The 14,401-nt window shown below is 41.7% G+C and overlaps 1 protein-coding gene across 9 annotated transcripts in view; it reads left to right on the forward strand.

The window, feature by feature from the left end:
• Positions 1 to 14,401, forward strand: part of LOC147014221 (neuronal cell adhesion molecule-like) — a 395,545-nt gene that overhangs the window by 254,317 nt on the left and 126,827 nt on the right. For all 9 annotated transcript variants that reach the window (XM_085851995.1, XM_085851996.1, XM_085851991.1 and 6 more), the window contains 3 exons: positions 2,720 to 2,844; positions 10,590 to 10,691; positions 11,288 to 11,485. In XM_085851995.1, the coding sequence (XP_085708121.1) occupies positions 2,720 to 2,844; positions 10,590 to 10,691; positions 11,288 to 11,485 (425 nt within the window). The remainder of the gene's footprint in view (positions 1 to 2,719; positions 2,845 to 10,589; positions 10,692 to 11,287; positions 11,486 to 14,401) is intronic.

Below are 14,401 nucleotides of genomic sequence, written 5' to 3' on the forward strand. Positions count from 1 at the left end.
CTGCAATTCCCACAATATTATGGATGGGTGAAATCCTCCAGAGTTTAACAATATACTAATACCACTCCTTTCACACCATAAAGTTGCATGGGGCTGGCAACACAATGTTATTGGCCAGGAGTACAGTCCTGGACAGGTCACCACTCTGATGCAGGTTACCCAAAATCGTTATTACCCTCGTACACTGGTACTCATTTCACCAAGCTCATAAGGATGACAGGCTGTCAACCCCACCTGGTGTGAATTCAACAGCCAACAGGGGGCTGAAACTCAGGACCCTTAGGTCCCAAGCTAGCCACATTAACCACAAAGCCAACACCAGGCTCCTCCAGAGTTTACAGATAGGAAAATTCCTCCAGTATTGGGGTATTTTAATGTGACTTGTAATACCCACCCCACTGGAAGCAATGCTACTGGGAGTATTATCTTAAACCTATCCTTAATTTAGCAAAAATACCAAGGGAATAGTTCACCAAAATGTGTGATGCACAAACTATGAATTTTGAAACCAGGGCAACAGTTACAGTTTGAGAGCGTGTTTTTACGTTGTTTCAAACATGTGATGATCGACTTGACTGTACAGCGAGCGGTAGAGGCATTTACAACTCCAACTTCAAACTAGATATTGCGATCACAAAGCAATTGCCAAGGGTAAGCCTCCCCCAGCTTACCCTTGATGATCGTCGGTGACTTACCCTTGGCCTCCTATCCAATGATGGCATATTATGTTAAGAGCAGCATATGACCTTGACCTTTGACAACATTTTGGTTTGAGTGTAAATTAAGAAAATATGTCCCCATCTACAATCTATCCATAAAATTCAACATGATGAAAGTCTGAGGGAAATTGTTCAATTTGTGATCAAAAATGTGTTTTTTTTTTTTGTTAATTAGGTCACAATCCGAAAAAGTAGGTCAAGCACACAAATCAAATATTAGGTGCACAACTTCAATGCAAATCCACTATTATGATGCAAGAACATATTGGAAGGCTATGCGGTCTTTGAGATTCCACATTGGCAAGATTGAGCGATGACAAAAAAAAGTGTTATTTTTTCCACACTGCCATTTGACCTTGATCTTTAACTAGGAGGTGTATGATTTAAATTTAGCAGAAATGTGCTTTTCTCTAGGCTATCGAAACAAGGTAATTTCATTCTGATCGAATAAACCTTGGTTGAGTTTTGGTGAAAAATGTTAAAATGTCTATAATTGGGACATGTCCTTAAAATTAGGTCAAGGTCAAATATAATTAGGTCAACCCCACAAGCGTTTAATTCTCATTGATGCAAAATTTAATTCTGAAAATTGGCATAAAAAAAATGGAGAAAAACCTAAATAGTGTTTTCGTGAAGTACACACGGGGAAGGGTAGGGTGGGTAATGGGCCTGGTTCTTACTTGGTTCGTACAAGGGGTGATGGTAGGAATTTGAATTCGGCTTTAATTGTGGGAATCAATAAGTGTATATAAAATACATTCCATGCTTATTTGACACAACTCCACTAAAATCATTTTTGATTGACACAAAACGTAAAATAGCCCTGCTTACTTTAATAATGTAGCAATTTTGGGAAGTTTGCAAACTTTCAAAATGGGCGATGCCATCCAAATTTTTAAATGCATTCTGCATCCAGATCAGGTTTGGGGTTGTGCATTTAACCGTTTTCTATAGGTGTGTATTGTGTGGAGTATAGGAGGGGAGATTCCATGGAAACAAGATATAAAGCAGTTTCAAAGGAAACACTCAGAAAAATAACGAATTTGAACGTGAATTAATTTTTTTTTTCTGTGAGTTTTATGTTTGCCATATGTCTTGAACCAGCATTAAGACAGAAGCAAGAAACACCTGAGATTTTGTAATATTATAACAAAAAACAACCTCATTTTATGCCTTTGCTGATGAAGTCACCAGAGGCATTACGTTTTCGGGTTGTCCGTCTGTCCGTCCGTCTGTCCTTCCGTACGTCTGAGCTAATTATTTTCTCTCTTTTCTCTGCAACTGCTTATCTGTTTGACACACAATTTTCACCATTTTAGTTTTTTTGATGGTGCGACTACTCATATAGAATTTTTTAATGATACTTATGATGTCATCGGTCCCGTGGTGTGGTAGCCATGTTGGAAAAAAGGAAAAACATCTGATGTTGGATGTCTGTATCTCTGAAACAGCTCATGGAAAAAAAAATTGAAACTTGGCACATGTGAAGTACTCCTCATGGGGAATAAGTGATTTTTTTTGTTGACATCATAGGTGGCTTCGTTATGACGTCATAATTGCAAATGTTGAATGCTTTATCCAATCAGTATGAAAGTTTTTGAGTCATGTAGGGCTAAACTGTACGGGGGTGGGGGAGTGAAGGGGGGGGGGGGTGGGGAATTGATTATGTCATCAATCACATGGTTCAGCATCACAGTTATGATCTAGTAGTCATGGGGAATATATTGTTTTAAATTTCAACCTGATCGGATGCATGGTCTGGCAGCCAGAATTATTTAATATTTTGAATCTGGGTTCAGGGATTTAAATCAAACTTGTTCTAATTCTGTATCATGATGTAATAATGTGGGTGGAGGCATATCTTTCAATGTCGAAGAGAGCCGTTCAAGTTTACTGTATAATCTATAAATTTACTGCAAGCCACAATTCCAATATCATGCTTTCAAGTAGTAGCATGCTGTTTTTACTAAATGCAATGAACATCATGTTTTTCACTTCAGGGTGACCTTTCTCAACAACACTCTGCTCATTTCCAATGTTACAATTGAGGATGAAGGCAAGTACGTCTGCACTGCAAATTCCGAGTTGGATGTTGTCACACAGGAGGCCAACCTGACTGTCATCGGTGAGAACATTTATTGCAGTCCCTCCCCACCGCCACCCCCACCACCCAACCCCTGCCCCTGTCTTGGTGATTGTTATGCATGTCATCATATGTCATTGTTCTACCAATGAAACCTTTTGGCCTTGTACAGAATTTTTTTGGGGGATTGATGAAGAACCGTCAGTGTAAAATAATGTTTCCTGTATGAAGACCATCCAACCATGCTGAAGCCTATGGCTTCAAAGACAACCAAGCTGTTGATCTTTATTCACAAACCTACAGCAAGCGGTGAACGTCAACCTGTGCTCACCAAAGGGTTTTCCCTTCGTGTCCCTTGATATAACACCATGCCAGTTAGTAATGAGGATTATGACCAAAGTAACCCTCTCGGGATACCAATTAAACCCACATGCCAGTGCTTTAAAATGGCATACACACAGGATGCACACAATCTCTTCAGAAATAGAAAATTTATTAAATACAGTACATGGTAAAATTAAATCCCAAAATACAAAATAATACACAGAGAAGTATCCCAAACACCCCCTCCTCCCCCCCACTCATGAGGCCAATTTCCACACACAAAAGCAACCACTCATACAACAACAGAGAGAGAGAGAGAGAGAGAGAGAGAGAGAGAGAGAGAGAGAGAGAGAGAGAGAGAGAGAGAGAGAGAGAGAGAGAGAGAGAGAGAGAGAGAGAGAGAGAGAGAGAGAGAGAGAGAGAGAGAGAGAGAGAGAGAGAGAGAGAGAGAGAGAGAGAGAGAGAGAGAGAGAGAGAGAGAGAGAGAGAGAGAGAGAGAGAGAGAGAGAGAGAGAGAGAGAGAGAGAGACAGAGAGAGAGAGAGAGAGGCACAGACACACAGACACACAGACACACAGACACACAGACACACAGACACACAGACACACAGACACACAGACACATACCCTCACACATACCCTCACACATACCCTCACACATACCCTCACACACACACTCCCACACACACTCCCACACACTCCCACACACACACTCACACACACACACACACACTCACATACACATACACATACACACTCACACACACACTCACATACACATACACACATACACTCACACACACACACACACTCACTCACTCACTCACTCACTCACTCACATACACATACACATACACATACACACTCACACACACGCTCCCGTACACACATACACACACACTCCCACACACACACTCCCACACACACATACTCTCACACTCCCACACACATACACTCCAACACACACACCTCAACCATACACACACACACACACTCCAACACACACACACACACACTCACACACACACACACACTCACATACACATACACACCCACACACACACACACACACATACTCACATACACATACACACTCACACACACACTCACATACACATACACACATACACTCACACACTCACACACTCACTCACACACTCACCCACTCACTCACTCACACACTCACTCACTCACTCACGCACACACTCACCCACACACTCCCATACACACATACACTCACACTCCCACACACACACTCCCACACACACATACTCTCACACTCCCACACACATACACTCCCACACACACCCTCACACATACACACACACACACACTCCAACACACACACACACACACTCACACACACACACACACTCACATACACATACACACTCACACACACACACACACACACATACTCACATACACATACACACTCACACACACACTCACATACACATACACACATACACTCACACTCACACACACACACACACTCACTCACTCACTCACTCACTCACTCACTCACTCACATACACATACACATACACATACACACTCACACACACACTCCCATACACACATACACTCACACTCCCACACACACATACTCTCACACTCCCACACACATACACTCCCACACACACCTTCACACATACACACACACACACTCCCACACACACACACACACACACACACACACTCCCACACACACACACACACACACACACACACACACACACACACACACACACACACACACACACACACACACACACACTCACACACACACACACACACGATTACTTTCTAATCCTCTGACTTTTACTGATTACGATATCAATGCATCCACTCGAGTTTGTTTTGTTGAGTGTTATGGTATTCTACATTATTAAGAGCAATCCCTGAAAAATAAGATAGTTATAATTATGTGGTAACTCGTCTCCAATGGCAGCTGTGTCATTTTCAATTATAATTAATGAATGAGATATTATGGAAACGCTGGTTAAAAGCAAATGTTAAGTCAATGGAATACTCTGGGATATGGTAAAAAGTAAATGTTATTTCAGTGGTTTTGAAATTTACCATTGTAATCATTTCTGGTGCAATGATATTTTTTTATGGGATGTGACTAGTACATTTTTGGGAAGGAGAGCTTGTCAATATTATTCAAAGTAATAAATGAGATGTGGAGTTGGTTAACATAAGATATAAATCTCAAGGATACCCCTCCACGCATCAGTCTGAGTATTAAGCAAAATATTTGCCACAATTGCATACGTAATGAATAGTTTAAAAGATGTTTTCATTGCAGCATTTAAACTATATGCAACAACAGATATCAATGGTGACGTCTTTCTTTCATTAACATCCACAATTATTCCCATGTTCTTGTAGAGTTTGCTGGCGGAAGTATTTGGTCTAAGTCTTTCACGAACCGCCTGGCCAGGCCTGACGTTCGACTGAGTCGTTAGGGAAGGAATTTGGAATTTGTTCAGTGTGCTAGGTATGGCTCACCTAGATTTTAATCTAGATAGCCCAGCAGTACACACATTTGCTTTGGAGCTGTCTCGCCTGGGTTTTTAATCTTGGCCCAGATATAAACCATCATCCCAGTGTTTCACAGGCACTGGGTTATTCATCATTGTGTGCGCCATTCCTCAGATGGATGTTAAATTTGGCGTCCCGTCTGCCAGCATTAGTTGATGTCCGTTAAAGATCCCATGGTGGCTTTCGTGAAGGATAGGGAAGCTCGAGCCAGCACCATGAACAGATTCCAAATCATTGCTCCAACCGAAAGGGGGCACTGCATCAGCGGCACGGCTGTGCTCACAGCAAATGATGCTACCTGCAGCCATGTGCTCCATACAAAGAAAGAAATTAGAATTATTGACAAGTTTCGTTTGTTATTTTAACGATCGTTGCTCTTGTTTCAACATAAATTTATAAAATAGAATTCATTAAGAAAATTTGTCGATAATCTTTAAAGGGGGAACTGAAACGCTCAGACCACCTCGATGCTAATCTATCACTTGATAACCTACAAAATAGATATAAAGTGTCTTTTTTTCTAATTAGTAAAGCAATTTTGTGATTAAAAGTCGAAATCTTCTTCTTCTTTATGCTTAGTCCTGACATCACACTCAAGTTGACCGCCATATGCATACCGTCTATGGGTTGCATCGCGGTACCATTTGAATTAAACGGTGAATAATTCTCGATTTTCCATACATATGCTCAGTTGATACATCCTTGGTGGTTGTGCTAATACAAACCGAGATGGTTTCCTGCAAAACCAATGGCCAAAAGACCCCAAGTTTAGCAGAAATTGGACGAGGTTTGTCCAAAATACCCGAATGTGGATCAGGCCTACAAAATATTCACTTTTGTGCTCGGAACATTTTACAGAGCACTGTTATGAAACAACAGAGATGGCTAGATCTTGTAGTTATCCGTCACAATAGAGAGATGATGCCATCCCCACGATCCATCCATCCATCCATCCATTGGGACCATACTCTGTACAGAGCGTTGGTGCTGCCGAAGCAGTCTCCTTGGCTATTGGACACAATCCTGGACGGGTCGCCACTCCGGCACAGGACACCAGCAAGCTGGTACTCATTTTGCCGACTTCGGAAGGATGACAGGCAGAGTCAACCCCACCTGGTATTATTTCAAAAGCCGAGGGGGATTTGAACTCACAATCTTAGGATCGCAACATCCCCACGATGAAGCGGAAGAAACAGCCGTCACTCAAAATTGTAAGAACATCTCTACCCAGCTACTAGCACATGTACTTTCTCTTCCTGTTGGCATTGCCTGTCAGTTACCACAAGAGCACCTGAAAATAATTATCAATTATCAACACAAATTTCTACAAATCAAATGAACCACCACCTATTTATAGTGGAGAGAAAGTATTAAGTATGTATCGTCTACTCCTGAGAGGATTTGACTGAGGAAGTTAAAACTTTCTGGGTCCCCCCTTCAACACACCATCCATGCTCCTCCACCCCAGCATCACTACCCCCTCCACCATGCCCCCATGATCAACCATCACCCTGACAATACCCACCACCCTTCCCCCACCCCCCCAGCACCACTCCCCCCTCCACCATGCCCCCGTGGTCAACCACCCCCCCAGCATCACTACCCCTCCACTGGGGTGGGATATTGACATGGCACAACAGGGTACAAATCTAAAATTGACACTTTTTTTTCTCTTCAAATTAGACCGTGATTAATTATTTTGAATGGTTTTCAGAAAATAAAAAAATTGCGTTTGCATTCCCCTTTAAGATTCAACGTTTGTGCCTCGTGTGGTCCAGATTGCTCTTTTCATTCCATGACAAGGATTTGTCTTGTTGTTGTTTTTTTATAGCATCGAATGCTCATATAATTTCATTGTGTTGCAATTCCCCCTTCCTCCACCCCTCCGCACGCCTTGAACATACTTCAAGCAAGCCAGCAGGGAAATTTGAGCAGCTGCGAAACTACCCTTTCCATCTTTCCTCCCTCCCATAACCCCATTTTAGTCTCTCACCTATCTTTTTGCATTACCCTCTTCATAACTTGTTTCTTCAGAGTATTACTAGGAGATGTCTGCACCATTAATCTTTCTTTTTCCCCCATTGGATGACAACATTTTCAAAATCTACGACCAAAGTGGGGCCCTTACAGCTGATATACGAGTCCTTTGGGAGGACGTGCAACCAGCTAGTCTTGTTGGTTGTGAGCAGTGCCAGCAACTCGTTTCAACATCTTTCTCCAGCATGCACTTCACATCCTATTATTCATGCTGCCTACTGAGCCTTCGGGAGACAAAATCCAGTGGAATGCTAAGGCAGCAGCAGGTATAGGCCTGAAGCTTGTAAGCGAAGGCTATTTCTGGGTTTATGCTGGACTCTTACTCTTCATCATTCTTACTTGTGTTTGTCATCGCAGAACACACCAAATTGAAGTGGTGTAACTAAATCTAAGCTTGACTTTAATTAGGCTCACATTGATTAATGTACCTCACTTGGGACTTACGTCCTCATTTCTGGCAGGTTATAAAATCTAAACATGCCCTCGCCGGGTTGATCACTGTGTGTGAAACAACTGAGATTTTCCAGGAATGATAAATACTTCTCAGGGGTGTAGGACAAGTCATCTGTTTAATGCTCCTTCCCAGTACCATTCAAAGTATAACTATCTGACAAAGCACGAGACGCAAAACCAGAATTGCACAAGTATGCTTTGACACAGTTACAGGCCGAGGAGACTAAAAGTCATCCATTATCATATGATAAGGGCATTAGTAAATTTGCCTATAATGCTGTTTGACAATGCACTTTTGACAACATGAAAGCATTTTTAATGGAGGTTCAGACTCAGGGAAAACACGAATAACTAGAAGGGCACTCGGTAGACGGCATACCTCCGCTATGGAATGCCTGATCCACGAGAACATATCGGGTCCAATACATTTTTTAAAAAATATCATGCTATACAGTACTATATCGTTTTTACCCTCTCTCTCAATGGTGAAGAATCGCTTTAAAAATTAAATAATTGTCGTATCCAGATCCGGATTCGGATCTTCACCAAAATCGAATCAATTCGTCCTTGTAACACACCCAACTTGTCCACCAAGTTTCGACCGAATCCGTCCAAAACGTTTTTTTAGATATCGTGCTATATATCATTTTTAGTCCTATTTCTCAATAGTGAAGAATGCTTAAAAATTCCAGATGTCGGATCCGTATCTTGATCTTCACCAAAATCTATTCAGTTCTTCCTTGTCACACACACCCAACATGTCCACTAGGTTTCACCCGAATTCATCCACAACTTTTTGAAAACATCGTGTTATATAGTAGTTTAGCCCTATCTCTCAATGGTGAAGAATCACTTTAATTATTTTATCAGATCCGTATCCGGATCTTCATCAAAATTGAATCAATTCTTTCAAGTCACACACCCAACATGTTCACCAAGTTTAATCCGAAACCGTCCACAACTTTTTCAGATATCATGCTATATAGCAGTTTAGCCCTATTTATCAATAGTGAAGAATGACTTTTTTTAAATTTCAGATCCGAGTCCGGATCTTCATCAAAATTTAAGCAATTCTTCCTTGTCACACACCCAACATGTAAACCAAGTTTCATTCAAATCCGTCCACAACTCTTTGAGATAACGTGCTATACATCGGTTTAGCCCTCTCTCAATGGTGAAGAATCACTTAAAAATTATATTAGTCGGATCCGGATCCGGATCTTCACCAAAATCTAATCCGTTCGTCTTTCTCCTGCACCCGACCTGTCCACAAAATTTCATCCGGATCCATCCACAACTTTTTTGAGATATCCTGTACACAAACAGACAAAGAAACAGCCACACAAACACAAAGACAGAAATGGGTGAATATATTACCTCCACCTTCGGTGGCGGAGGTAACAAAGGTTAGAAGGACAACATACCAGCAGCAGAATGTAGAAAATCATGTTGACATGGAATACACAAACAGCGCAGCAGAGTAGTAAAAGTAGCACGGCAGTAAAAAAAATAAAAAAAACAACCAATGATGGAGGTTAAAAGAAAGACTGTGAGTACCGGGTTAGGAACAATAATTATAAAAAAAAAGTTTGTTAGTTAAAAAGGAATATATTACAACGTGGTGTTGAGCAGCGAATCTTAAGGTCCATAGAGTAAAAATATAGGAAGATAGTCCTTCGGAGAAGAGAAAAGAGTGGCAAAGGAGTGAATGTGAGTTAAAATATTTGACTTGGGGAAGGCAAAAACAATGCGTGATGTGATGAACACGTGCATCCTGTTCAGGCAGGGGAGAGGTGAGAGGCTGTAACGGCTGGCTGGCGGGTCGGAGAGTGGACAAGTGAGGCAATACCAGATATGAGCCGATCAGTTATTGCGAGGACACCAACCTATCTGTCGTAAGAGAGCAGTGGGCCCTCTGCTTCAATCCCCTGCCAAAAGACATCAATTACTCTCAAGGCAGTGGATTCAACTGCCTCCATGGTTTTGAGATGAGAAGCAGCAGCACCAACCCAAAAATGGAGAACAGCACTTCCTCGTGTTGTGGATGAATGCCTTGTGTATTGTTTGGAGTTGAGAGTGACCACGGAAGGCCTTACAGCAATGTGAATTATTCTTCAGCACCACCCAGCACTGCAAGCTGGTTTGACATTTAGAATACATGAATTCAAGACTGCAAGACAGCAAATTGAAAATCATTTCACTTTACTGAAAACTACCAGATGTTTCTTTGAAATTATTTGGTACTGGATCGTGTTAACTTACCATTGTTGACATTACACTCTCAAGTTATGCACCATGGTGCTTGATTTTTAACTTTCTGATCATCGTAGAGACGAGCATTAAACCATGATTGAGATGTTTTGAAAAATGTATTTTGTTCTTGTTTTCCCTTTGCTTAACTTAATGATGCTCATTGCCTCACAGACCGTCCTGATCCTCCACTCGACCTGTGGTATTCTGATAAAGAGGCAAGAAGCGTAAAGCTGCAATGGATTCCTGGAGATGATCACAATAGCCCTGTTACCGGTATGCATCCAATGTGACTGTTCTCATTGTGCATGCAAGCATTGACTTCTTGAGATGCATGAGAGTTGGTAATTTCTCCAAACTTTGCCCAGGTGACCGATTTTGATGACACTGCATTGGTACCACCTCCATGTAGGGGATGGGGTGGGAGGTGGGATGGAGTTAAATGAAAACAAAAGAGTTGGAGAAATGGAAAAGAAAGAGAGAAAAGTTTTGGAGGAAATAGGAGTAAATGGGGGAAAAAAAAGGTTTTGGAACTTTTACATACATGACTTGCAGTTTGCCCCAAAATTGAGGTTTTGTCACTGCTGTGTGATTACACGTCCGATAACACTGAGAGAATTGTATTTGACATCTACAATAGAATTAGTAAAATCTCCATCTTATTGAATAGTTAATGAAACTTTTCTACATTGCCAAGTTTGAAATGACAATTGTAATGACATCGTTGTGGACGTTCTATCAGGTAATGTTTATTTTCACAAGAAAGCAACATCTGGCAAAGTAATTATGGAGTGTAATTGAATGCTGCTTGAATATGCCAAGCTGTCGAACTTCACAATCTTCTCTCTGCCTTTCATTTGCAAAAAAAAAAGAATATGTGGTGCAGTTTGAAGAGGATGACCACTTTCCTGGAGTGTGGCGAACTCTGGCCAAATTGCCTGGCACTGTGACAAAGAAAGAGGTCAACCTGAAGCCAAATGTCAACTACAAGTTTCGAGTTCTGGCCTTGAACGAGGCAGGCCATAGTGTTCCTAGCGATTCCCCACCACGATTCCGACCCAATGCTACTGGTGAGGCACACTATGGTCAACCTAGAATTCCAGTTTCATTCCCTAGTTTAAATTTAATGGCACAAACCTTATTTGGTGCTTGTATCCAATTGTTTGTCTGATTAATGGTCTCTTTGCTGCTCCCACCTGAACACTTTGATCTCATGTGCAAAGTGATCTCATGTGGACGTGTCGCTGCCCGAAAACCTTTGCTGAAGAGAGGAAAAACCAGCAAAGGATTTCTAGCAGATACACATCAACAGGAGACCACTTTAACCTAATGTGTATATTACTGCTCTTGAAGAAATGATAACACCCACACTTTCAGCTGGATTATATTCGCAAAATCTCGACTGGGACATTGTCTACGACGTGTCCTCGACTGTTCCTAATGTCAACAGTGCCATTTCTGCATTTTCTCTTCAGTCTTCCGTTCAGCTTCTGCTCAATCATGAAGTTAGGCTGCAATCTACCATATGGAATGGTGTTCACTCACTAAGACTTTGATTTCTATATGCTTGGCATGTGGTATTTCCATCGCAAGAGCCCAAGTATCTACCACACATTAATCGTGCAGCATTGTCACTGCCAATACTTTCATAGTTCAGGTGTGGCACCTTCTGGTTGCTTGCATGACAACCAATCAAAGTGAACTACAGTATATCAATGCATGATTGTACTGTGGAGCATTTAATTTTTTAACATTCAATGTGAATCTATGATGTTGCGTTTTATACCCGTCTTTCCTCGATTCCCAAAATTATTTTTCAAGAAAAAGGTGTGTCCACCAAAGGAGTAACTAGATCTATCCTGCTAATCTGGTAATAAACGAGCAAGAGCAGATCTGGTCTCAGACAATGTTTCACACATTTCCCAGTGGGTTTCTTCGAATGCCATTAGATCCAAAACCTCACCACGTGCCATTTTTATTCGAGGAGCACGACACTTTATTTCCAGTCACGTTCTGGTGTGAGGGGTCAATTGAAGAGGGTTTTTGTTTTGCCCACCCGAAGTAAAAAAAAAAAACACCAATTGCATCATCAATTCTCTGCTCTGCTCTTTTGAATCACTTGCGATCTGGTGTTTTATATATGGGGTGAGTAAATGTGTTTTTTGTTTCCGGGGCATAAATATGGCTGTCTTCATGTCTATGTCGGACATTGTGGCGGGTGGGTTGCGTGATTGGTGGAAGTATTGTTGAGTGTCGTTTCATCTGTGGCGTGATGTTTGGCATCAAGTGTTGTTTTTTGCTCACCTTACCCAGCTGTTTCCACAATCCAGTTTTTGCCATTTGCTTCAAAGGAGTGTATTGTGTGGGTACCCACAGTCTCCCCAGTTGGAACACCCTCTCAGCTCTTGACGTGACATGCCTCCAGAATCAATTTTTGTCATTTGTTGGATGTCGAGTCTTGGACACTGGGCCCATCCAAGTCAAATTTGTGACCAGATTGCAGGCAGAATGCCTGGTGTTGGCTTAATGGTTAAGGTAGTGGGCTTGGGATCCTAGGGTCCTGAGTTCAAATCCCGCTCAGCTGTTGAATTAACACCAGGTGGGGTTGACTCTGCCTGTCATCCTTCCGAGGTCGGCAAAATGAGTGCCAGCATGCTGGTATACTGTGTCGGAGTGGTGACCCGTCCAGGATTGTTCCCAATAGCCAAGGAGACTGCTTCGGCGGCACCAACGCTCTGCACAGAGTATGGTCCTAATGGATGGATGGATGGATGCAGGCAGTGGAATGCTTTGGCTGACTGTGTCACCTTCCCAAGCCTAATTTCTCTTTCATGTTCTTCTAGTCCAGAGGAACCTCTCTCACGTTCATCTAACATAACAGAGGCTACAGGAACATAATGGAGCAATTTGGCTTGGAATAGATCTGGAATAACATCCCTCAAGCTTTTTTCAATCTTGTGGCATCAATGAGGTGCCGTTACCAAGCAATGTGTTGAGGCTAAGGCCAAAAAAAAAAAAATGTTGCATTGGCGTAACGGGTCACTGAAAAATAGGGTAGGTCGGTCGGGATCTTTTTTTTTTTTTTTACTAATAAATCCCTCCCAAAATCTCCCCCGGCTCGAGTACCACCCTTTTTGTCGGCGGGTTCTGTCCGAAACACTTCCGGGTTTTTGCGATCGCGATCGCAATCAACAAGATACTTGAAAACGATAGCAAAACAACAAAAATAGCAATAAAATAGGGTCGGCAAAATTTTTCGATAGCAAAAAAACAAAAAAAAAATGTAGGGTCGGCGGAATTTTTAGGGTCGGGCGGGTTACACCAATGCAACATTTTTTTTTTTTTGGCCTAATGGTGGTGACAACAGATACTGACTTTGTATGATGACTTTTGTCCCCACCCCACTTCGAGCTCCTATGAACATGTCATGCACAAATCTGTTGACTTTTTGACTTTGGTTTATTGTACACCAGATATTAAGAAACAACATGACCAACCACCATTATGTGTTGTATCAAAATACTCGTTAGCCCACGCTCACAATCCAGAAAGCGGGGTTAAACGATCGTTCCGTAGGTGCGAACATACATGCGTACTTGTGTGCATACGTGTGTGTCTGCATTTTGTTATTCCCTTTTCACTGGAATCTCTTGTCGGACTGACATGAAATTTTCACCATCGGTGTGACTACACATGTAGAATGTTTAATGATATGTATGACGTCATAGGTCACATGGTATGGCAGTCATGTTGGAAAAAAAAGGATAAACATCGGACCTCTGTATCTCTGAAATTGCTCCATGAAAATAATTGAAACTTGACACCAGTCAAGCACTCCCCATAGGGAATAAGTGATTTGATTTTTATGATGTCATTGGTGCCTTCATTATGACATCATAATTACATACGTCGAAAGCTTTATCTGATCAGTAGGAAAATTTTTGAGGGCTATCTTGGGCTAAATTTTATGGGGGAAAAAAATTGAT

The sequence above is a fragment of the Eptatretus burgeri genome, chromosome 13, assembly GCF_056783735.1.
Source record: "Eptatretus burgeri isolate ZD-2024b chromosome 13, Ebu_testis_v1, whole genome shotgun sequence".
Lineage (NCBI taxonomy): Eukaryota > Metazoa > Chordata > Myxini > Myxiniformes > Myxinidae > Eptatretus > Eptatretus burgeri.